Genomic DNA, 23527 nt, shown 5'->3' with positions numbered 1-23527 from the left:
GTAATGCCCCTGTAATGAGTTAAGACCTGTAATGACTGGCTGCGCAAAACGCCAATTGCTGGTCTGGTTTTATGTGGCTAGGCCCAGCTCTACACTAAATCCTGGAGAAGTATTTATGTGTAGTGTGGCTGTGGCTGTGTGTGTGTGTGTGTGTGTGTGTGTGTGTGTGTGTGTGTGTGTGTGTGTGTGTGTGTGTGTGTGTGTGTGTGTGTGTGTGTGTCGTCAAGGGTGATGGCAACAGGCCAGACAGGCAGAGTTAAAAGCACTGCGCCACATTTAAAATCTTCTGCTTCTCATTGCTTTTGACGCAACCATGCGTACCCACTACCCAGATGATTTTGGTTTTCTTTCTCCACAACTAGGAGGACGTTTCTGAGCCAAACACATGACTGTAAGCAGAAAAATAAGTGCAAAAGGAGATGCAACTTTCTACCAAACTCTCCATGTCTAAGACAGGGACAGCTGCAGTAGAGTCGAGGAGGGGTCCCTCGGTTCAAGTCCCACGCTTTCCAACTGGGTTACAAAAACACAACAGCTGGGCCCTGAGCTAAAGCTAAAATGCCTTTGTTTAGTTACAGGGGGAAAAAAGATGTCACTGGAGATACATGTATTGGACTTCCTGCTTGAAATGTGAGTGAGGGAATCGGAGGTGAAGAGAGAGAGACTACGGTGAGGGAGAGGGAGGACACAGACTGAGGGAGACAGAGAGGAAGCTGTTTGGCCAGAGTTCAACAACGCTCTCGTTTGTCACACTTGGACAGAATTTGTAGGTCGAATTAGCATGGAAGGGCAGGGCAGACAGGCTGTGAGAGAGAGAGAGGGAGGGAGAGAGAGAAGGGGAGGAGGGAGAGACAGAGATGTGCAGGCCAAGCAGATAGCCTGCTCTTCATTACTCGGGCCTCCCCTACACATGGTAACGAAGGACAGAGTGGAAAAAGAGGAACATGGGACAGGAAAGAGAAAAACAAAATGAAGGCAGGGGGGAGGGCACTCTGTGTGTATATACGCTACACAACGGACACCAGGGCAAAGGCTGGACCTGAAACATAAACATGAAGCCATATCTGGAGAGAGTTTGGGGATTTGCTGCTCCTCCCCTGATCCAAAGCACAACGCTGTACTGTAGAGTGGAGCTGCATGTCATGGTCTTTATTGCAGGCTGTGAAATGACTTCTCCAGCTTTAGACTGATGGGAGCCTTGTGTGATATCCAGAGGGTACAGTTGAACAGTACAGTAGGTTCCTTCACAAAACTGGTGCAATGGTGCTACTAGCCTGACATGTCACTCACTACTCTTATACATACAAAAACTGTTTCTGGATGTGCATCAAAATACACAAAAATAGGGGTTCACATACCAAATGTATTTATGTCTGTGCAGCTATGAGGGAAGACAATTCACAAATCTTTAAAATACCCCAATGATTAGAATCCATCCACTTTCAGTCTCTCTTGTAAAAGCTCATCTCTTATTTCCGCCGTAAGCTGATAGAAAGCAGTGAGTCTGGGCATAAATCACACAGGTGCTTTTGCTGTATCCATATGGCTTAGATATCATATTTCTTTGTTGACGGCATGTGGTTTAAATGGTCTCCTGTCTGTAGTTAATTCAAACCAGGCCAAACTGGACCGGACAGTGTTGAGTGGGGGAGTAAAATAGTTACGTGTGTGCGGAGGACTCTCTGTCGTACACAGAGAAGCTATTCTTTCCCTCCCCATGTCTGCAGCGCCACTGACACACAGACCTAGAAACACTGCGCGCATAATCAAATCACAAACTACATCGACAGAGGGACAGAGAGAGGAGGAGGAGGAGGAGAGGGGGAAAAACCCCGGCAAGCCGACTCCTTTTGGCAATAAAAAAACTGCATTGTGCTCTGAGACCAATCCTCCAGTCGGTAGTGACGTCCTTAGCCTGAAATTTAACTGTGAAAAGTTACTTAGCGAGGCAGCTGTGAGTTTGGCAGGCGAGAGCCGGGGGCTGCAGAAGAAAAGCCCCCCCCCCCTCCCCCCCACGTCCTCTCATAACAATGGCATTTAAATTCCCACTTTCTCTTCTACCCTCATCAGCTTCTATTACCATTCCCTGTCTGTCAGAGGCTAAATAACAACCTAGGGGGGTTTCATGTTATTAAACTATTAATTAACTCAATATGCAGGCACCAAACAAAGGCAGCATTTAGACAAATAGCCTCAGTTCTCTCCTGCATTAACTAAACAGATGGCTTCCATTATGGATTGTTTTTCTTTTTTCAAAACATCTTGTCACCTGGCAGAGCACAACTCTTTCCTTACAGCTCAATCTTCTCAGAATAAAATATATTTTGCCCAAAGATACAACTGTAAGACAAGTAAGACAACCTCAGCGACAAGAATGCAACCACGTCTGCACCCTAGCATATAGTTTAAGATACCACAGTTCTGTCTACTCTGTCCACTCCCTCCGTATGAGGGATGGAAACCTCCAGGAGGATGTGGTGTAAAGTATCAGTGATGCATGGACAGTGTGTGTGAGTGGGGCAGGGAGGTGCAGGGGGCTGGGCAGGCCTGGGTGTGGTGGGATAGCACTGCACTGGAAAAAATAAAATCAGAAGTTAAGATTCTCTTTCTCCTTGTCTCTTTCCACCACTGGCACAGATTTTTCTCAGTCTCATGGGGACTATGCATCGCTGGAGGAATTTAGAGCAAGTCCCCCCTTCCTGCTCTAAAAAAACAAACAAAAAACATGCTAAAATACATTTCCAAAAAACCATGAGAAAAATACATCGCTGGCAAAAAAAAAAAAAAAAAAGACAGGTCATTAGTTTCTTAAAAATATATGTGTGTTGGATACCAGATCAGAGAGAAAACTCGACCCATACCCTTAATAGAGAGCTATCACCTTAATGTTATGCCGCTAAGTGAAATGGGGCGACACAATAATAAGATTAACACCAAGTCCCCACTTTGTAGTAAAAATGTGGGTAACAAATCTACCGACTACAGCCAGCCACTTAAACAGGCCAATAGCCTTTTAAAATGGTTAGAATGGCTCTTGAATCATAGAGTCCACCTGCCCCTGTGCTCCATTATTCTGGCTTGCTGCAATGCAACACACACACACACAGTATTTTTTGCTTTTTACATCATGACTGATCATCTTAAGAGCCACCAGAGAATTGCCACATTCAAATACTCTAAACTGTGATGCGATCAGTAAACGGCTGACGTCGTCATCTACAAGAGTCTTTGTTAAAGGGTCAATTCTTTGGATTCTGGCGCAGGGAAATAGGGTCAGATTTAAATTCCCTTCCCTTGTGTCCCTTTCACCCACCAAAGGTCAACAGAGGAATGTCTTGTAGCGACTGGGTACACTGTGACTGGACACAATTCTGATGAGGAGAGCAGCAGCCAAGGCCAGAAGCAGAGAGAGAGACAGAGAGAGAGAGAGACACAGAGAAAAAAAGGGGGAAAAGGAGAGAGGAAGAAGTGCTGTGTTGTCTGTTGCACTGCAAAGTGTGTAGGCCGTCACTACAGCCATGTCTTTCTCAAACACACACAAAGGCAGCACTGACACGAGGAGAGGGAGTGGCAGAGGGGAGAGCCCCATGGAAAAAGGATAGAAAATTCAACTGGTAAAACTCTAAAGTCTAATCAAATCTTGTGCAAAACAATGAAAACAATACAAATTCATAACAAGACAAATGATTAAAAAATAAGAACTCTATATGTAGTGGTTTAGATTTCCTGTAATGGAATTAGGAAACAACTTCCTCTTGATCTGGAGTGCGTCTCAGGTTCCAGCACCACCCTCCAATCAAAACAACACAAAGATATCTAATCGGCCAATCAAAGACTGGGACATGAAAAGCAAGCTGACTCTAGCCACGCCATGTCTGAGGCAAAAGGGCCGACGTGTTGGCAACAGATGGAGGCGATATCGTATCCTTCGAGTGGCCATCTGTGTAACAACATACAAACCGACACAACACGCACACAAACACACACACACATACACACGCCCCTCTTGTTGTGATTTGTCTGCGAGGACAGTGTTTCCGCTAAGGTCTTTTCTTTGTGGGGAGGTTGTGTATGCATAGTGTCATGTTCTCGGTATAGACTTACACGAGGGCATTTAACATGGCACCAAAACAAAACAGAAACATTTAGGTAGCGGTGCACAAACATCAAAGCAGATCCTTTGACATAAAGAGTTGACTTATATATCACTTACTTTACAGATACAGACTAATATTCCAATATTCAACACTTGTGATGAGTAAGAAATAACCCTTTATGAAAAAGAAATTATCTGAGAGAAAAAAAAAAAAAAAGAAACAACCATTCAAACTGAAAAAATGCACTGATAATTTGTTTCCCCCAGGAGAACCCTCTTCATGCTAGCTCTTTCATAATCTACCCTTGTGTAGATCTGAGAGATACGTACATCAGTGAGAGCACTGTTTATTTTTCCATATTTCCACTAAGATAACCACGATGATGAACCACAGTAACAACATCAGAGGAAAAAATTGGGTTGGAGGCTGAATGCTGGATGTAAACTTTGATGTGGATAACATACAGTTGATGGGCCTTCAAGAGTCATTATCCGGGGTTATGCCCCAATACATGATGTAGATGAGTGAATTATGGGATTTTTTCATAGTCAGTCAGTGAGCGACCCAGTGTTAAAAAAAAGCTATCACTAGAATCCAAACCTTATTTGGAGTAAAGGTCGATAGCTGGACATTCCAGTTTATCTAAACACAGGCGTCAGGTCATTACCTCCTCCTGCGAGGCGTAGTGAGGGTCTGCAGGGTCCACCGACCAGTAGCAGTAATCAAAACAAAACTCCAGAAGCTTCTCCCTGGAATCCACAGCTCCGTCCGTACGTCCGTCCAGCTAAAGAGAAGAGAACAGAAGAGGAAAGGACAATAGGATTAGTTTTACACTCACTTTCTTTTATTTAAATGTGGAGTCAGCCATTTTCGAGAATGCTTGTTGTCAAAATCAGTTAATATCTCCTCACGATCCACCTGTCTGTACTGTGTGAGCGCTGAAAAGAAAAATCTGGTGTTATTATACAGCCTAGGCTCTGTAAACGGGCATGTTGCTAGCTACAGTGGGCCCCTTTGTTTACATACCCTTTGTTTACATACCAGTTTACAGAGCCTAGGTTGTGTATTAACACCATATGTTTTGTCAGCGCATACACAGTATGGATAGGTAGCGAATCATGAAGAGATATTCACATTTTGACAAAAAGCGATTTTGACAACAGGCGTTCTACCGAATCGCTGACTCCACCTTTAATATGAACCAATAACCAGTCAACATCATATAATAACAAGGTATAAAGGTATAAAGACATCACAACATGCGTACATTTAATAACATGAGAAGTTGGGCAAAAAGAAATAGGAGCTATACAAAAGAACCCCCCACTAATAAAAGAAAGGTACTAGATCTTTCTGTTTACGAGGCTGATGTGGTGTGGAATACCAAGGGAGCTGTTTCCATTCATTAGCAAAGCATTCTCTGCTGCTCCTCCAGTATTTTCTTTTTTTTTTTTTTATTAGTCGCCTCACTGCATTAACACTAAACACCTTTTCTGCTTACTGTGAGTGAATCCTGAACTGTGGAAAGACAGCACAGCAGCAATTGGACTTGCCAAGGCACCAACAGTCGCACTGGAAAACAATATAGCCTTTGAACCTTTCTTCTAAAATCACTGCATCAACTGAGAGCACCTGCCTTTGAGGGAAAAAAAACGCTCATTCCAATACCTACCCTGTTATCGTCAATTTAAAACATTCAATGTGTTTTATACAGGGGTAGATATCTCTCCAGGTCTAACCACTTTACCTCGCATTTTATTTTGGGTAGACAATACATTTGTGAGTGTTTATCTTGCTCAAGGGCACTTCAGTGGTAGATTCTTGCAGAGAAGAGACAGGCTGGGAAGAGGGTCCTTTGGTCACTGTTCTACTTCAAACTAAGCAGGGTCAATTATCCAAATCATTAATTAAAAGATGAATCAACTCAACAATCTATGGAAATAGCTTTCCCTATCTATCTGTAACGGCAGCAGTAGGCAACACTAAGCTCTGGGTATCAATTTTGTTCACAGCAATTGGTCAGCCTGAAAGCATGGTTGTTTAACCCTTTAGGTGTTCAACAATGGCCTTGTAGTGTAAGGGATTAACCAAGGGCAACACCAGCCACATGCAAGCTCAACAACTCAAACCATCTGATAGAGGCTCTTGTTTTAAACAGGGGGATCTGACTACTTGTAAAACATTTACCTTTATCTTTTTTTTTATTTAAGACTTTTTCATTTAGTTCAGTTGGTCTTTAAAGCTTGTTTTACTTGGTGTGGGTTAGTCAGATGTTTATTGTCCTTTAAAATCCACTCTTTTATCCTTCCTATCTTAGATCCTCAAAAAAACGTTCCATAAATAATGATTGCCATGAGACTTGAAGAGAGTCCTGGCGTCTTGGTCCTTTTCCACGGCAGAGGGAGGCCACATGTGCTTTGTTTCTGTCAGATGATTTGTAACAGATTCTCTCCTCATACTACCAAGTTTTTTATTTTCCATACGTCAGCATTTTAAAATCTAAATGTAAACAAACGTCCGAAGTACCAATTTGATCAGCAGCAGTCTTTATATACTGTGTGACTATAGATTAAATGTGATTTTTGAAATCAGTTCTAAGCTGAATTTACCTTCTGGATGATTGCATCATTTGTCCACTTTGAGGAGGACATTTTGATATTTGATCCTCAACACTGCTTTTGCATCTACAAGCTGCTACACCCTTCAAATACACAAAGTCTAATCATCTCAATAATAATAGCGCAAACATTCACTATGAAAAACACTGGTGTACCACATTCCCCATTGAAACAGTGGAAAATAGCATTAAGCTGACTGCAAGCAATGCAGCCCAACCCACCAGACCGGTCTACTCAGCCATCTCAGCCACAGCAGGTTGGTAACATTGGTGAAAGTGTCAGCTTACAAGACTGTGAACCTCACATACTACCGGTAATCATTTCCAAATGTGCAGCACCTCCTTGAAACCTAAACTAACAATTGCAAAGCACACAAACACAAAGCAAATAAAAACAAAAACCCTTTCTCTGCCAAGACACATTATAAAACAACATTGGAATCAGTACTTCTTGTCTCGCAAATAGGACTATCAAAAAAAAGGCATGGAGCCAGATTCCCTGTAAAAATAATTAACTTAACTTTTGTACAATGTATTTTGTTGACTATAGTTCATATTTAGGACGTTTTTTCAAATTTCCTTCTAAAATGATTTAAGGCGAGTCAGCCTCTTGAATTATTTGAAGTATGCAGTAGTTATGTTGCTGTTTGTTTTTGTGTCAGTCAGTGCATGTGTGCTTCACAGAAACAGGTCTCTTAATCTGTGTGCATGTGTGAGCTCAACACATATGATAAACAACAGCGACATCAAGCAGGAAAAGACTGATCCGAGGCTGTAAACATCCTGTTGCTGCCCTCTAAATGCTACTCCCAGTTCACCCAGTCATACCAACAACAACAACAGACACACACAAAGATAAGACTAACTATATTGGATAAAAGTGTGCAGCACTTTGGGACGTTTTCCAGCTAAAATACTCACCTTTACATTTCGAATCTTCACAAACTTGTCCTCCACCTGTACTGCCAGCCTCCCTCCATCCGCACTCTCCCTGTGAGCGAGAAGAGAGATAGATTGCTTTAGAGATAGAGAGATAGAATCCGTAAACATCCATATTTCAAAGTGTAAAAACTGTCAGAGAGTGTGTACAGTATAAGCAGTGAGAGAGAAACTGGTTAGAAGAATACATTAACACATGCTTCCAAAAGAGAAGAGAAGATGAGGTAAAGGGACGCCATCAGTATTGAATCGGTGTCTTCCACTCCTGATGCAAACTGGGGAGAGATTTAACAAAGGCTTCACTTTGGATTCAACGCCCTACAGGCACATTCAATAGGTTTAAAACTCTCTTTTTGCTGATGCAGATACTGGATAATTGAAAGGGTGTCCCGATACATTAAGGCTAGTTCCACATGACTCGAGGCCATCGCACGACAGTTTACACAATGAATCTATGTGTATGTGTGTGTGTGTGTGTGTGTGTGTGTGTGTGTGTGTGTGTGTGCATGTGATCCATGACAATTGCCACCATTGACCGGTTTCAGATTCAAATGAAAACATACTCTCTCAAACACTGCAGCTGACGTTCAGCTTGGGCTTTCTCCAAAAAGTTGGGAGCATGCACAAGAGAGCATGTGCATGTGCATGTGCATGTGCGTGTGCGTGTGCGTGTGTGTGTGTGTGTGTGTGTGAGAGAGAGGGAGAGAGAGAGAGATCAGGACCAATGTGCGTCCTCGCAGCTGGATCGCGCACATCTGATGCAACACATGTGAAAATAGAGGCAATCACAAACTTGGAGCTGAGAGAAGTTTGGTCTCCAGGAGCGATAATGACGGAGAAGGATTCCTTTAGAGCAAATTCTCGGTGTGTGTGTGTGTGTGTGTGTGTGTGTGTGTGTGTGTGTGTGGTGGGTAAGGGGCACACGAGGAGGCTGTTGTAATCGGCAGCTCTCTCCCTGTTCTTCACTCAACACGCTGCTGGACACATTTTGCCAACCCCAGCAGCGGCCCATCCCAAAACCACCAACACCAACCTTCAATCTCAGGCTTAAACTAGCACAGAGGCAGGGGGGGGGGTTCATCGGGGAAAATAGAACACCTCATAAAAAATGTCTTTTAAAGCTACAGTGCGTAACTATTCCATATAAATGAATGTTGCTTACATTCAAGCCATTGCCAAATGAGTTGACACAAAATTGATTAAGCATATCGTATCATAGCTCTATAAAACTCTATGCGGGATGGCAGCGTTTACCAACTGGTGCCGCTCCCTGACACTGGCACAGGAGCTCAAGAAGTGCCCATGAAATGTTTTGCTTTGTTTATTCCACTGCTAGAAAAAATCTGAATGTACAGCAGAAGGAATAAAATCCATCAGTGATCACAGAAGGCTTACCTCATGTGGATGCACCGACAGTGTTGTTGTACTTACTCAGAATTACTCATGGGGGAACAGGAGTTATGCACTATAGCTTTAATACAAAACCTAACAAGTGAGATGCTGCTTGCATTGTAAGGGAAGGAGGGGGCAATAGGATCCTGTTGGTCATCTATAACAAAGAGCAACACACTTCTATACTCTGGGCCGAATGAGGAATGTAGCTAACCAGGCTGATGTTAATGTTATCTCTTTCTCACAGCAGGCCCTCATTCAAATAGGTAATACATTATCACTATAAAAAATATAAAAAGGGAAGAGGACCGTAGGAGTGTCAGAACCAGAAATCAGGAAGCACAGATTTCCATAACACTGATCGTTACATATAAGAAACTCTTTTGTTATGCAAAATACCAGGAAGACAGGAAGAAAGAATCATTGTCCGGCCCTTCATAGCCTGAATAATGCTTTGTTATGGTACTGTAGAAGCCTTCGGATGAATCAGCACCCCCAGCAAAACCTCCTGCAGGAGTTGGATGTACCATATATCTCCAGACCCAAAAGACCTGCTATTTAACATGTTGGAGCAATTTACCAGTTAATGTAAGGGGGGGCTCCGGTGGTGCAAAGTAACTTTACAACCTCCCAGTGTTACTTTGCTGCATCAACAGCAGCACATTTAACAGCATAGTAAACCTAGGGGGGAATAAACTTTTTTCCATACATGCCTTTCACTAATGGAATGCAAGAAGTTAAATAGAAATGAGAATTGGACTGTTTTGAATATAAAACGTGTGTAGTTTTGACTTAATAGAAGTAGGGCTGACACTAAATTATTTGATCAACAAAAAGGCCAAAACACATTTAACCCCAGTTACACTTGTGAGCTAGTCATCGTTAAAAGTGTTTCTGTAATGTAGATGTGAATCGAAATTTGGTGAAAGTGCAGCCATTAATAATGGAGTCTTGGCATGAACACATGAGTAAACATATAGCTTCGGGAACAAACTAACTCAATGTGGAATAAAAGATGGCTTGTAGGGCTGTAGCTAACGTGGATTTTTAATATTGATAAACAGTTTGTTAAAGGGTGAATACTTTGGGTTTACGTCTTGAGATACAACTTTAAGCTCTGGTGAGTGTAGGTCCTAGTAGCTGTCAAACATAAAGAGACAGCAAGGGTGTTGAAACATGTATTAGTATACAAACAACGCATTATGCCAATGGTTGTAAATGGCTGCAGTTGGATACTTTAAACCAAACATAGCTCCAATATTTTGTACATTAGTCAACACTGAACACACACATACACATACACACACACACACGCATACACACACACACACGCGCACACACACACACACACACACACACGCACACACACTTGTGCTGCACAACAGAAGCTCAGTCAGCCAACACTACTGACAGCCACAGTTGTCATCATTGCCCATGTGCACCACCGCACTTTAAAACACATGTTTAAGATAGCTAACCAGCTAGCTTATGTTTTGTTGTTGCAAAGCAAAATGGCAAATGGGCATCAGAGCTATTACAAAAAAAATGTTATCATGAGAGGAATAATGTTTAGTATGAAACTAGCTTTAGACAACAGCCGAAGCCCTGTGGATGGCAACAAGTAGGTCAGATATAAAGTGAGATAATAGAAGTGGAAGAGCAAAAAAAAGTGTCTCTAATATTAATTCCTTAATAATTAGCGTTAAATTAGCCAAGATACGCTAACGTTGGAACTTACCTTGCGTTAGGAGGACGGACTCGGATGGCAACTTTGACGTTTGCCATGATGCCTTTACGATTTACACACAGCTTGGCGGTTCACTAAACTGGTGTAAAAATAGTAATAGTGTAGTCCATTGGTAGGATATTGAGTCTTCTTTCATTGTTGTTTCACTCCAGTTAAACTTCTAGCGGGAGGAGACGGCCCAGTTACCCGCTGTTCGGAGTCATCTCTAGCGGCTGGTCGCGGGTTCAACCGCCCGCCGAGTGGCTCCACAACTGCGAGCGGAGGAGCTGAAACTTCCTGCCGGACAGAGGGAGGGGAGGAGGGGGGGATGCTGCTGGATGGATGCTCCTCCTACTGACTGAGCCATATTCAAATCTTTTCTTTTTCTTTTTTGCATATCCGTTATTATTTAAATCCCAAACTGTTGTGTTAAAGTGTTCTCAATCTATTTGATATAGATCTATGTTTTTCTGATTTGGCTTGGTCACATTATTTTCCTTTTTTCCATGTAATCAATTTAATATTTCCATATCATGGGAGTGCAGCCATATAAAACATGTGAGTAAGCATATCATGAAAGAGCAGCTGGAACAAGCCGATAAAGAATATACTTTGTATGACAGACAATGTGGAGTAAGACAATATGTAGGGATGCAGCTAACTCTTTTTATTAGTATTATTGCTGAACATTTTGTCTATGTACAAATGGCTCGTGGCTTGACTGTTTCAGTGTAACTTTTCTATCCCTAAAAAAAAAACAACATTGTACAACAATGTTGACCAAAAACACAACTCAACCCTTTAAACTAGAATACATCTTTATTGTCATTACATTTAAAAAAATTTGTGGCAACATAAAAATATTTCAATATTAAAAGCAGCAGGTAATACAGCGCTTGTTCAACATGAACAAAAACAAAACAATCACAAACACAGTCTTTGCATTCATGGAATAAACATGCAATCACTAGTAGTGTCGGTCAAAGGCAGCGTGTGAAAGTGCTGTAACATTAAAATTAAGACATTTATTCTGTAGAAATACAACATTTTCAGTTCATTTTTAGTAGCTGTCTGAAGTGTTTCATGACAAACTATGGCTTGTACTGGAACATCACATCTAAAAATTCGGCACATACGTGTATGTTTAATAAACCTGGGTCCAAAGATTAACATTGTTTTTCAGTTTGACTCCCTGGCTTCAAAAACATATGACAGCTAATCTAATGGCCAACTTTCTCCATACATTTTCTTTTATGGTTTTGCCTGTTTGAAATGGTTGCCCTACTATTATTTCCCCTCTGATACCATCATCAACCAGGTTTGTCTGCAGGAAGGTTCAACAGATCTAATAAAAAAAGGTATAAAATGGTGGGGTCCCTCGCTACTTTTAACTGTCAGGGCTGTTCTGGTTCGCACAGTGGCCTTAGCAAAAAGAGCAGAGAGTTTGATGAAAGGCGGCTGACACTTCACAGGTGGAGAGAAAAAAGTTTGAAGCTTGCAAAGTGTGTGCAGAGGCTGTCTGTGGAACACTTTTGATGGGGCAGGGTTAAACTGTGGCAACTCAGAAAAGTTGTCCACCACAAGAAGAGCTGTCTTCTCTCTGACAGATATGACACAAAATCTGTGGTTATCCCAGAAAATATGCTGTGGAATCCAGTGGAAGCATTACTGTTGTCATGTAGTGCCCTCTACTGTCTGTTGAGAGACCGCCAGGATGTCCATGTGGTTTTGCAACTCCGCCAGAGGCAAGGAGGGTTTCATACTCTGTGACTGCAGCTGAAAATTTTCTATCAGCTCCTGAAAATTACACAGAAAGGGAAAAAAAACAGAATGAGAAAGAGAGAGATGAAAAGAGTGAAAAAACGGTCAAAAGAAATGATTTGCAAAGGAATATTTTATGACAAGAATGCAGTGAACCCTCACCGCTGGCAAAGCCAAGTTTGTGAGCTTCTTCCAATGAGATATGACTTCTCCCTCGCTCAGGACTCCTCTGTCAACCATGTTTCTAACCAGGAACAGGTAGTTGTTCCACTAAAACCAGACAAGGGAATGCATTACAAAAAGGACAGAGACTACAGCGACAAACTCATTTTTAAGAGATGTTCAGGTTCATTGAGGTGAAAATAACTGCTAAAAAAGCGTTATTTATGAATAATTTATAATTGCTGCAAAATAATCAATCAAATGCAACAACAACAAAAAACACTTGTAATCATAAATCAACGTAAAACATACTGGAAAATATATATAAATTAAAAAAGAAAAAAAACTGTCAGATCACTTTTCAAAGAGCGCCAAACATCTATGTAAAAGAAGTGTTCAAGATTCATACATACATTCATTGCATTTGCACACCTGTTGCTCTAAATCCTTGATCTAATAATATCTACAGTGTCCATAGAGGGTTGTGCACATACAGTATGTGAAGAGGTTCTTCAAAAGGAATATCTTATAAACATAAAAGGTAGTTTGTAGTAGTAGCATCATTAATACTTGTGTGTCAGTCTAAACAGCAGCTGTGATAGACCTACCTCGGTGTCGCTGGCCTTCAGCACAGCAGTGACAGTGAGTGGGGCGAAGAGCAGGTGGAGGGGGGCAGAGGAACAGCAGTCTGCCTCCCACAGCTCAGCAAGCTGCTCCAGCAGCGCTCTGACAGGAGGCTCCAACCCCGAACACACAACCACCCCATCACCTCCACTGCACACTGGGGGAGGCAGCACCGGCAGCTCTGCAGACACTGAACACATACACACAAAAAGGCATTACTCAGGTCTGTTACACATCCAATGGCTTCCAGTATTAAAAACAACAAATATCACTGTTTACAAAGCAGTGGCACTTGTGAGTATTAATCAGTTTACAGTTAGCTCATAGCCTGTCAGTAAAGACATAGTTTAACTGTAATTAAGCATGTTTTATTCCTTTACCTAATTTGCAGGCCAGTAGGACGGTAGAGTTTAGTAGCATCTGCTCCGACAGCACGGTAGAAAACTAAGCAAAGAGATGAGAAGAACAGAGCAAAATGAGTACTGGCAAAAATCAGCAAATCCACCAAAAAATGCAGTGTTGTTGTTTTGCACTTGTGTGTGTGTGTGTGTGTGTGTGTGTGTGTGTGTGTGTGTGTGTGTGTGTGTGTGTGTGTGTGTGTGTGTGTGTGTGTGTGTGTGTGTGTGTGTGTGTGTGTGTGTGTGTGTGTGTGTTTGTTTCTTGTGTACCTTTCTGCAGGCCAGAGTCTCTCCCACTCTCTCCAGCAGCGTTTTGATGTGTGAGCCCGTCGGCAGCTCCTCTTCAGTCCTGGGGCCCACTGCAATACTCAGCAACTCCTACAGTCAATTCAAGAAGAGGTTCAGCCATTATTTAGTTTCAGTGAAAAGTTAAGTTTACTCTCTTAAAAAGTAGAGTCAGCGATTCTGGAGAACGGTTGTTGTCAAAATCACTTATCGTCCAAATCGGTGTATATCTCCTCATGATCCACAACCTGTTTACAGAGCCTAGGTTGTGTATTAACATTGGATTTTTTCCCCCTAGTATACACACTGTACGACACAAGTAGCAGATAGTGAGGAGAAATTCGATGATTTTGACAATAAGCATTCTCCAGAATCACTGACTCCACCGCTAAGTAACAAGTTGTTATTTTTTCATTTATTTCCCCTAATATCAAGACACAGAAAACTCTGAAAAAGGCAAATCAAACCAAAAGGGATATTTTTGCATGATAAGAAAGGTTCTGCAAGTGTATGTAAATGTATATAATGTTTCCTCTTATACCTTCATCTCAATGATGATGTCAGAGGGCAGTGCAGCGCTGTGCTTGCAGAGTGGAGGGCAGCATGTCACCCTGTCACTCCCTTGTTTCCTCTTGGGAGTGGTGGACTGATCCTGGGTGACCAGCTCTATCAGATCCCCCGAGTCTGGAAGCGCTTGGCTTGCCACAGCCTTCATCACACGATCGTACCTGCTCTTCCACTCTCGTCTGATCAGAGCTGATGGTGAGAAAACGGGGGAAAAAGGGACATTTTAGATGGATGCCCTAAGGGAACCTCAAATCAGAGCACTTTTTTATCTTCTTCTACAAAAGCAATGATGTTCTTTTACACGATCCCAGCAGCACTGAGAGCTTTAAGGTTCAGTCCTTTAAAGGATCAAAGAGTTTTTTTTTTGCACGTTTTATTGCGTTCACTAGTCCCTGCTAAATTTCATTAATCCAGTGCTATAGGATTGCAAAAAATTTTACAGTTAAAAATTTGATATATAAACGTTCATATTGGGAATGAGGCATGTAACAGGGTTTTAACTTTTACTAAGTGGATGCTTTTTACTCCCTTTATAGAAGTAAATAGCCAAAATCTGTTGCTACATGAAAATCAACTTGCAGCAACATTTAAATTTAGTGATTTGATACGCCAGATGCTTATGGGCCAAAACACATACCTCAAATAACAGGCAGTACACAAAAATTGAAAATCGATTTTCTGTACTGTACATGATCTGTATTCAACACAGTGCAAAAACACAAGTGTGGTGGCGGTGCAATATCTAGCTACTACCTGTGATGTTGGCAGACAGCCAGCTGCAGGCTTTCTCTGTTGCAAGACGTTTGGTGATGTTTTCAGATGTGCTCAGGACCTGCAGATAAAGAAGTGAGTACAAACGCATTGATCTTTAGTCTTGAAAGTTATCTGTGCCAAACTGTGTATGAAGTGCTTTGGAATTTAAATTTTTTTACATAAATTCGATTTCTGTTTTTTTACAAGACTTACAGCAGGGGAAGTCTCATCAGGGAGCAGAATTCGTATGGCCTCAGGACTCTTCTCACAGCAAAATCTGCAAAACCACATGAAACGGAGATTAGAATAAAAAGAAGAGGTTACCAAAGTGCTTAGTTTTGCTGGCTGCTTGTGAGAGAAGCTGTTGTACCTAGTGGCTCTTGCCAGCGCGTCCAATCCTGCGACACACAGCTGAGCACAGATGGTGTCATTCAGTTTGGAAGGATTTGAGTTTGGCGCCTCCATTCCATCTTTCAGCATCTTCTCCCCTCGCTGCACCAACTCACTCACTAATGTGGCCCTGTGGAGGATCCCCGGAAGAGATGTGAGCGCACAAACACATTCAAACAATCCCATAAATAAATGTAGCGTTCTGTTTTAAATACATTTAAAATAGATTTGTTTTAATAAAGTCCATCTACGTCCATGCAGGAGGTGAATTCACACTAGCAACCACGTAAATGCCGTTGAACACTCACTTAGGTAGGCAACCAACCAAAGCTACAGGCTGATTAACCGCTGTTCTGAAAGTCCTTTTCAATACTAAAACGTAATTTAGTGGAGAGTAAAATAAATGTATGTGAATGGGTTGATTTAAAAACGTATGCGCAGCTCACAGACCCTAACAACCACCCTAAGCTCTGTGATACTTACTTCATATGCTTGACCGCGTTGGATCCAACTCTCTCGGCAACAAACTCCACAGTGCGCCGCATCGACGGAGGCTGGTTGTGAAAGAAGGCTTGCTCCAGGTCCACCTGTCACAGTTAAGAGATTGCTTTGAATACTTTCGCACACAGATGGCAATTCAGTGATGTCATTATATTTCAACTGCTTCTCCTGCTGACTCACATGTAGTTTCTGCTGCAACCTGTTGGCTGTCGGTGTATCCTTGAGCTCGGCAGAAGTGGGAGTGATCTTGCGGATGATTCCTCCGCTCTTGGCCGTGCTACCGGACACAAAGGCAGCCAGGAGCTTACGGAACTCACCTGGAACCCATAAGAAACCAAGGCTTAATATCAATCCATTAGTGCAGGTTACTTTCTGGACCATTTTTGGTTAACATGTACAGGTGCATCTCAAAACATTTGAATATCAATGAGAAGTTAATTTTTTTCCGTAATTTAATTCAAAAAGTTAAACTTTCATATGTTCTAGATTCATAACATGAAGTGAATGAATGATCTATAATTAACATACTTTTTCAGAAGTAATATCGATCCTTTTTTAAGATACTGGATTTATCATCAAAATTAAAACAAAAGATAGAACGGACATATTTCACTTTGTGTAATGAATCTAGAATATATAAAAGTTTCCCTTCTGGAATGAACTTTTCGATGACATTCAAAAAATAGAGAAGAGTGTAACTAAACTACTACAAAATATACACAGAAGACAATTCAATATGTGGCCTTTATTCAAGACAGGACATAAAATATGTTTTTCAATGTTCTACTCACCAAGAAATGGACAACATGTATAGAGAAGTGGCTGATCCACCAGGGGAATGCAGTCCTACAAAATAACAAGAGAAACCTCAGCATAAATGAAAAATCACCCGACGACATTTTATGGACAAAAAGCTTAATGTGTGTCAAAATCTCACTCACAAGCCCTGAAGCACTGGTGATGCTGTTATCCAGCTTGGCCGCATCAGTGAACTCATTAGTGAAGAAAATGTCCTCAGGGATCACCGGGATCTACGCAAGTTAAACAGAGCAAATAAAATAACGAACAACTGTTAGGTCAAAATGACACAAGACAAAACACAAAAGGGATAGCTCTTTAGCTTTCTCTATACACAAATAAAACCCAGAAGTCTGTGTCTCACCTGGAAAAGCCAGCCCAACACAGACACCATCAGCAGCTTGTTCAGGTAGCAAATTTCTCCAGATCTGCCAAGAATGATTCTCCTACAAGCAAAGAGAGATAAATTACATTTAACCCAAACTCTGAAAAAAATAACAAAATTCACACATTAATTATTATAAAAACAAGGGAATATTAACTATCAGGGAATCTTTATTCTTACAATTCCGTATGTTTGACAATTTACAATGTACATTTTTTATGGAATAGATACGAAAACATTGTGACAGACCTGTATAGGAGAAGCAGTGTGCCTAGTACAGTCCTATAGCAGAGCAGCAGAGGACTGACAAAGTCCAGCATGGAGAGGAACTCCACCAGCCAGGGCACGGTCAGGATGGTGCGCCTCCGTCTCATACTGTTCCTCAGCACAGCACACACATCCAGCACCGGAACACTCTGAGGGCACCAAGAGATATTTATTTATGATATTAAATATGTAGTTTTATCTGTAACCACTGCTGGCCTGCACTAAAAACAGGAACATTTTAGAGTTTAGTTCAGAAGCATTATTTATTCCCCCCTCACCTTACTGCGCAGGACTAAAGAGGTCTCCTGTATCTCCCTGGACGGTCTGTCAGATGTTTGGTAAGGCAGAAAGGCAATGAATCCCAGGAACTTGGCCAGAAGACGAGCGTGGAGCAGCACTGATGTGAACCGCTGCTTCTCATCCTGACGGAGAGACAGAAGTATTTTAAAATCAATATTATGAATCTAGGATGTTTTATAGACTATCCATGCTGAGGTCTCTTGCCTACTGTATAAAAAAACAGGAAAAGTAAACAGGAAAAAAAATAAAAAGTTCAACAACCCCAAACCAATCTGACAGGACTTTCATAGTATATACCTGCTGTTCCATGTCCCCATCTCCCTCTTCCTCCTCCTCTAACTCCCCGACAGAAGCAGGAGGGCTCAGGATAGACACCTCGTCTAGCTGCAGGAGCTGCTGACACAGGCTGTCCTGCAAGTGCTGGTTCAGCTGGCAGCTGGAACACAATATGTAACATGTGAGATCACTGGAAAAACACTTCAATAAAATTAAAACATTTTCCTTTCAAAGTAAAGTAGGGAACACAACTTTCTGAGCAACATCAATGCTGTTATGAAAATGCCATAATGGTATTGGACACTAACTGACTTGTCAGATTAGGTAGCTCTGAAATATTTGTAATGTTTTTGATATGATAAAGTGTAATTGGTGATATGTGCTTGGACTGATATTCTCACCAGCTAGCTGTCTGCAGGAAGTCCCTGAAGAACTCCTGATGTCCAGGGAAGGACGGGGGAGGACAGGGCCCAACCACTCCCTGAGGCTGAATGAGACGCTCCTCCAGACGCTTCAGACGGCCCAGGCTGTCAGCTCCCAGCATGCCGAGCAGGTCGGCATCAGGAGTGTCTCCAGGAGAGCTGTTCACACGGGGGCCTTTACACATCTGAGGGAGGGAGGGGTGGGAGACAAAGTCAGGAAGCTGATGAGGTAATCTTCTTTGACTAAATATTTTACTAATGTAGGTAAAAGTGCAGTTTGGATTAATTAAAAAGTATTTGTTTAGATGTGAGTGAGGTGCCACAGTTCACCTGAACAAGCTGCTTCAAGAACAGACGGGAAAAATGGGAATGGTTTCCTGCAGCGGTCAGTTGACTCATCATTCCTCTATAAGAAGACAATAGGATTAGATTAGAGTTTTTTTTTTCTATATTCTTAAATTTCATCTGGTCCATATAAATAAAAAATCAAACAAGACTTAAAACTGGACTTGCCTTATTCGACTCCCGAGAGCAGCGTCAAAGTTCCAACCCGGTTCCTTGTGATAGTCCTCCCATTCTCGTAGCACCTCGTAAAAAATATCTCTGAGGAAAGGAACAAAAATGTCAGATGCAGAAGTGTAACTGATGATAAAAGTCGAACTCAGCAGTTTCTTGAAGTGCGCAGCCTGAAGTTTTACTTTGCACATCTCGACTGTACTTTCTACTGTACTTTCTACTGTACAAGTTACAAGCGGACAGCTTTTCAAAGAGAACAAAAGAAAATGTGCTGTACCTCTGTTTCTTAAAGGTGTGGAAAGCCTTGTCACTGCAAAAGTTGGACCGGTTGTCAGTAGCCGGCTGGAACGAGACTGAGTGGATGAAAGTGGAAGCCGAAGGAGAGAGCTGGAACAGATGAGGAGGAAGAAAATTATATCAGATGAAAACAACTGTAGAGACGACCAGTTTAAGACTGATTAAGGATGATCAATTGTGGCTGTCGTAAAAATGAATGATATTCTAATAAAATATATAAACTTATTTTGTTTTGTTTTTACATGTCTTAATAATAAGCATTTACAGCTGTACACTACAGTCTGAGTGTGTTACCTTGGCTGAGCTTCTGTCCTGAGCCTGAGTCAGACGGTCCCTGAGAAGTGGAGAGAAAGAAGCCATCCGTTCGTTCTCTGCCAGCATACGCAGGGTGCACTTATCCAAATGAGCGACCAGCCTGGCAGGAATACATGGTTAGGGGGATTCAACACAGATGGATTGGAGTAGGAGGATAACTTGGGGAAAAGTGTAGTGTGCAGATGCATTGTAAAGCGATTAAAAACTCACTGAAACTGATTCTCCAGAACCTTCACTGCAAAATACACACAGTTGTGTACTTGTCTCAGGTAACATCTCTCCAGAACATCTAAAAATATGAAAAAAAAAGAGGTTCAATCTCAATTTCAAATAAAATCGGAATATTTTGATATTTTAGGACTAAGGTGGCACTTCAAAAAATAATAACACACCTGTATTCACTGCACACAAACTATCCTGTTCCTCGTCATCATGACTGTGAGGAGAACGAGACGTAAGCAACTGCATCACAAAGAAAAGCTCCAGGAAAATGTTTGGCACTAGGTTTTCTGGAAGACATGAAAACACAAACATACTCATAATGTTTCATATTCAGAGATGTTAAAAGTCACTTATTAAAATGATTCTGTTGCCAGGTATTTACATAGATTTAAATATTTTGTTTCATTTCTGTAAAAGATCTTTAGAATTATCTTAAGAAATTACATAAAATTCATAATAAAGACATTTCTTCTCTCCACTTTGTTTACTTGGCACAATATCGCCACCTTGTGGTCATTTACCAGAGATGCAGGTACAGTACAGCTCTGCCAGGAGATCCAGTTCCAAAGAGAAGGTGACTTTGGATGGTTCGGGACAGGCTGTCTGCAGATCCGGTGTAACTTTAGATCCCGCCCTGAGGCACAACTTGGTCGGGGTGCACGGGTCCAGAGAGGAGGGCAGAGGAGAGCAGACCTGCTGGGCACGCTTCGTCCTGAAAAAAGAAAAACATTTCAGAATGTGAAACAGCAGACACTTCATAATAATGAGAAAATTAAAGAAATGAGAAAGTGTGACATATTTAAAAAACATAGTATTATCAAGTCTAATCTAAATGTATACAAAATCATTTGGAACACAGTAAACGCACCCCTCTATCTATACTACATGTGCAATGGCAGAAGATATAAAGCACTAGTCGGAACAAAATGTAAAAACCAATGCATTTGTGTCACTTAATCTTCCAGTGAAAGGTTTAAGGTGGAGTCAGCGATTCTGCAGAACGCTTGTCATTAATATCAGTGAATATGCGTGCGCTGAAAAAAGTCCTGTGTTGTTACTCAGCCAAGGCTTTGTAAACAGGTATGTTGCTATAGCTATGGTGGGCCCCCTTTGTTTACATACCAGTTTAGAGAGCCTAGGCTGTGTATTCACACCTGACTTATTTCATCGTACACACAGTACGGAGTAACAACTCGTGAAGAGATGTTAACTGATTTTAACACAAAATTATTTTGACAAGCGTTCTCCAGAAGTGCTGACTCCGCCTTTAAGTGTGCACTTACTTTTCCCTCTTCAGTAGCTCCCTCTCTTCCTGCAGGCTCAGTGGACTGCCCACCATCACTGACCCCTCCAGCGTCTCACCAGCTGACGGGGGAGTAGTAGAAGGTTCACTGAATGGGGTGGAGGTAAAGCAGGTCTTTGGTTTGGAGTGTGGACGCTCTGCGCTGACTGGTGTTGGGTTTATCCTTCTGGATGGTTTGGATGCCCTGCAGGATAACAGAAATTGTAATTAATATTAATAATTATAATATTAATAAAAAACTATTTGCATAGCACCGTCCATAAAAGAAATGCAGCTCAAAGTACTTTACAGTCATAAAATGACATGCATTACAAGCCTCACATTAAAATAGACAGAAAATCAAGTCAACAAACATGAAAACAATAGTCATGTTTGTTTTAATAAGATAAAATAGAATAAGACTAATCTGAACATGAATGAACAAGTTAGTGTTGACATTTGTTTAACTTAAAGAGTTGCGTGGACTCACACAGGGGTTATGGGCGACGACCCAACGGGCGGGAAGTCTTCCAAGTTGCTGAAGTTGAGCTGCTCCACAGTCAGAGGTGAAACCTGCTCGTTCTTCCTACTGTACCCTCCTCCTCCTCCTCCTCCTCCTCCTCCTCCTCCTCTACCTTGCCTCCTCCCTCCACTCTCATCCCCCTGATATCCTCCACGACCCCCTCGTCCCACCGAGGCCGCGCTGCCACCGCTCCTCCTTCGGCCCTTCTGTGACTGGAAGTTTGGGCTGTTCTGTTCAGGAGGAGAAACCACGTAATCCCCCAGACTGATCCTCTGGCTGGACCGCCGATCGTTCCCCGAAGGCCTGGATGCCGGGCTCCATGCTGTATTGAAGGAAGGGCTGTTGAAGGCGTTGACCCCACTCAAGCTGTGGAGACCAGACTTACCAACAGCAGCAGCATCCCACTCAGTTCCAGGGGACACAGAGGAGGCGGGAGAAAACAGCTGGACCCGGCTGGCACTCCGAGAAGAACCAGTTCCACCACCGCCACCACCACCACCAGCAGACCGGCAACCCCTGGTCTTGTCGGTGAAGCTCCCCTGTGTCTGTGCTGGAGGTCTGGGGCGGCTTGGGGTCTTGGCTGGTGTAGCAGGGCCATGGGTTAGAGCTTGCCTGCTTTGGTCTCTTAGGAAGTTTAGAAGAAATGGGACAAATTCGTGTTTGTGAACTGTCACCCCAGGTTCCCTAAATGCAAGGCTATCACTCTCCTGTTGAAAAACAAAGATAGACAGATAGTAAGAATTGGGCAATAGACAAAAACAACGTTTATAAAAGGTGAGATGATCAACGCTATTTAATCCACAATGAACCCAAGATGGAGAGGTAAATAAATGTGTTGCTGCACACAGCTTCAGGACATTTCTGTAGTAAATAGCCAGTTAACATAGCTAACAACGCGCCGTCTCACACCTGCTCAAATGCACAGCACATTTCAGATAATTATATTAATAACAGCAATCGCTATGGTAAGTTATGGTCCGTTTTTAACGCTAATTTCCCTCTTGACTGGCAGGGAAGTTGACATCGCAGCGTCTCGTCTGCTAACCTAGCTCGCTAGCTCCAGCTAAAAGTTTTGTTTACAATCAGTTGTGAGCTATGTCATCTCCCAAAATAGGCCACGCAAGGGCTGGCGCGTGTAAGACGTCTCGCTCAGGTGTCTCTCAATCATTCTGTACCAACCTTGTCACTCTTTAGCCAGACCAACACCGTTTTAATGTCCGCTTTCTTCAGCAGGAGAGATTCCAAAAGAGCCGCCATTCTTGTCCGAGCGTAGAGCGGCTAAAGCGCGGAGGGGAGGGGGCGGGGTCAGCGTGTACGCAGCAGACGTGCGTAATGACGTAGGTCGTATCCTGCCAATCACAGTGTGCATGGGTGACAGTGGCATACTATAAGAAGTTATTAATGCCTTATGTGATGTTTACATTTTGTATTAAAATATGTAAGTAGCCTATATTCTCTTAATACATCTTATGTACTTAGTTTGTATTATCCTTTAATGAAGGAAGGGAATTTAGTGTATAGCACTGCATGCACTATAATGATTATACATATTTTCTGCTTGCAACTGAAAATTACATACTGTTCCACTGCATACTAATCCCTTTCTGAACAATAACCATCTAACGGTAAAATGAGCTCTGACATTTATTTTATCTAGTTCAAATGTTTGTTAATTTTTGAATTATTTCATAGGTATCCAAAAGCAGAAACAA

General features: G+C 42.1%; 2 protein-coding genes across 4 annotated transcripts in view; both read right to left on the bottom strand.

Moving 5' to 3' along the window:
- stard9 (StAR-related lipid transfer (START) domain containing 9) overlaps nt 1–10887 on the bottom strand; it is a 40617-nt gene extending 29730 nt beyond the window's left edge. For all 3 annotated transcript variants that reach the window (XR_013845230.1, XM_080042620.1, XM_080042621.1), the window contains exons 1-3: nt 10784–10887; nt 7636–7705; nt 4765–4881 (exon numbers count right to left, since the gene is read on the bottom strand). Coding sequence is in view for 2 of the 3 variants with exons in the window: in XM_080042620.1 (XP_079898746.1) it covers nt 4765–4881; nt 7636–7705; nt 10784–10830 (234 nt within the window). In the remaining variant the exon portion in view is untranslated. The remainder of the gene's footprint in view (nt 1–4764; nt 4882–7635; nt 7706–10783) is intronic.
- Nucleotides 10888–11625: 738 nt separating this feature from the next.
- Nucleotides 11626–23072, bottom strand: cdan1 (codanin 1; the record flags this gene model as incomplete). The annotated part of the gene is made up of 28 exons (XM_080042096.1): nt 11626–12568; nt 12695–12802; nt 13303–13508; nt 13699–13762; nt 13987–14094; nt 14543–14757; nt 15322–15400; nt 15535–15598; nt 15692–15841; nt 16195–16298; nt 16393–16529; nt 17004–17058; nt 17154–17243; nt 17375–17456; nt 17645–17811; nt 17941–18084; nt 18260–18398; nt 18640–18845; nt 18991–19066; nt 19174–19263; nt 19454–19563; nt 19768–19888; nt 19999–20077; nt 20181–20297; nt 20532–20722; nt 21294–21497; nt 21783–22522; nt 22995–23072. The coding sequence occupies 28 exons, from the start codon at nt 23070–23072 to the stop codon at nt 12446–12448; spliced, it is 4047 nt and encodes a 1348-aa protein (XP_079898222.1). The 3' UTR covers nt 11626–12445.
- Between the last annotated feature and the right edge of the window lie 455 nt (nt 23073–23527).

Source organism: Ammodytes marinus, assembly GCF_949987685.1.
Source record: "Ammodytes marinus genome assembly, chromosome: 15".
Taxonomy (NCBI): Eukaryota; Metazoa; Chordata; class Actinopteri; order Uranoscopiformes; family Ammodytidae; genus Ammodytes; species Ammodytes marinus.
This window is presented reverse-complemented; position numbering and strand designations above follow the sequence as displayed.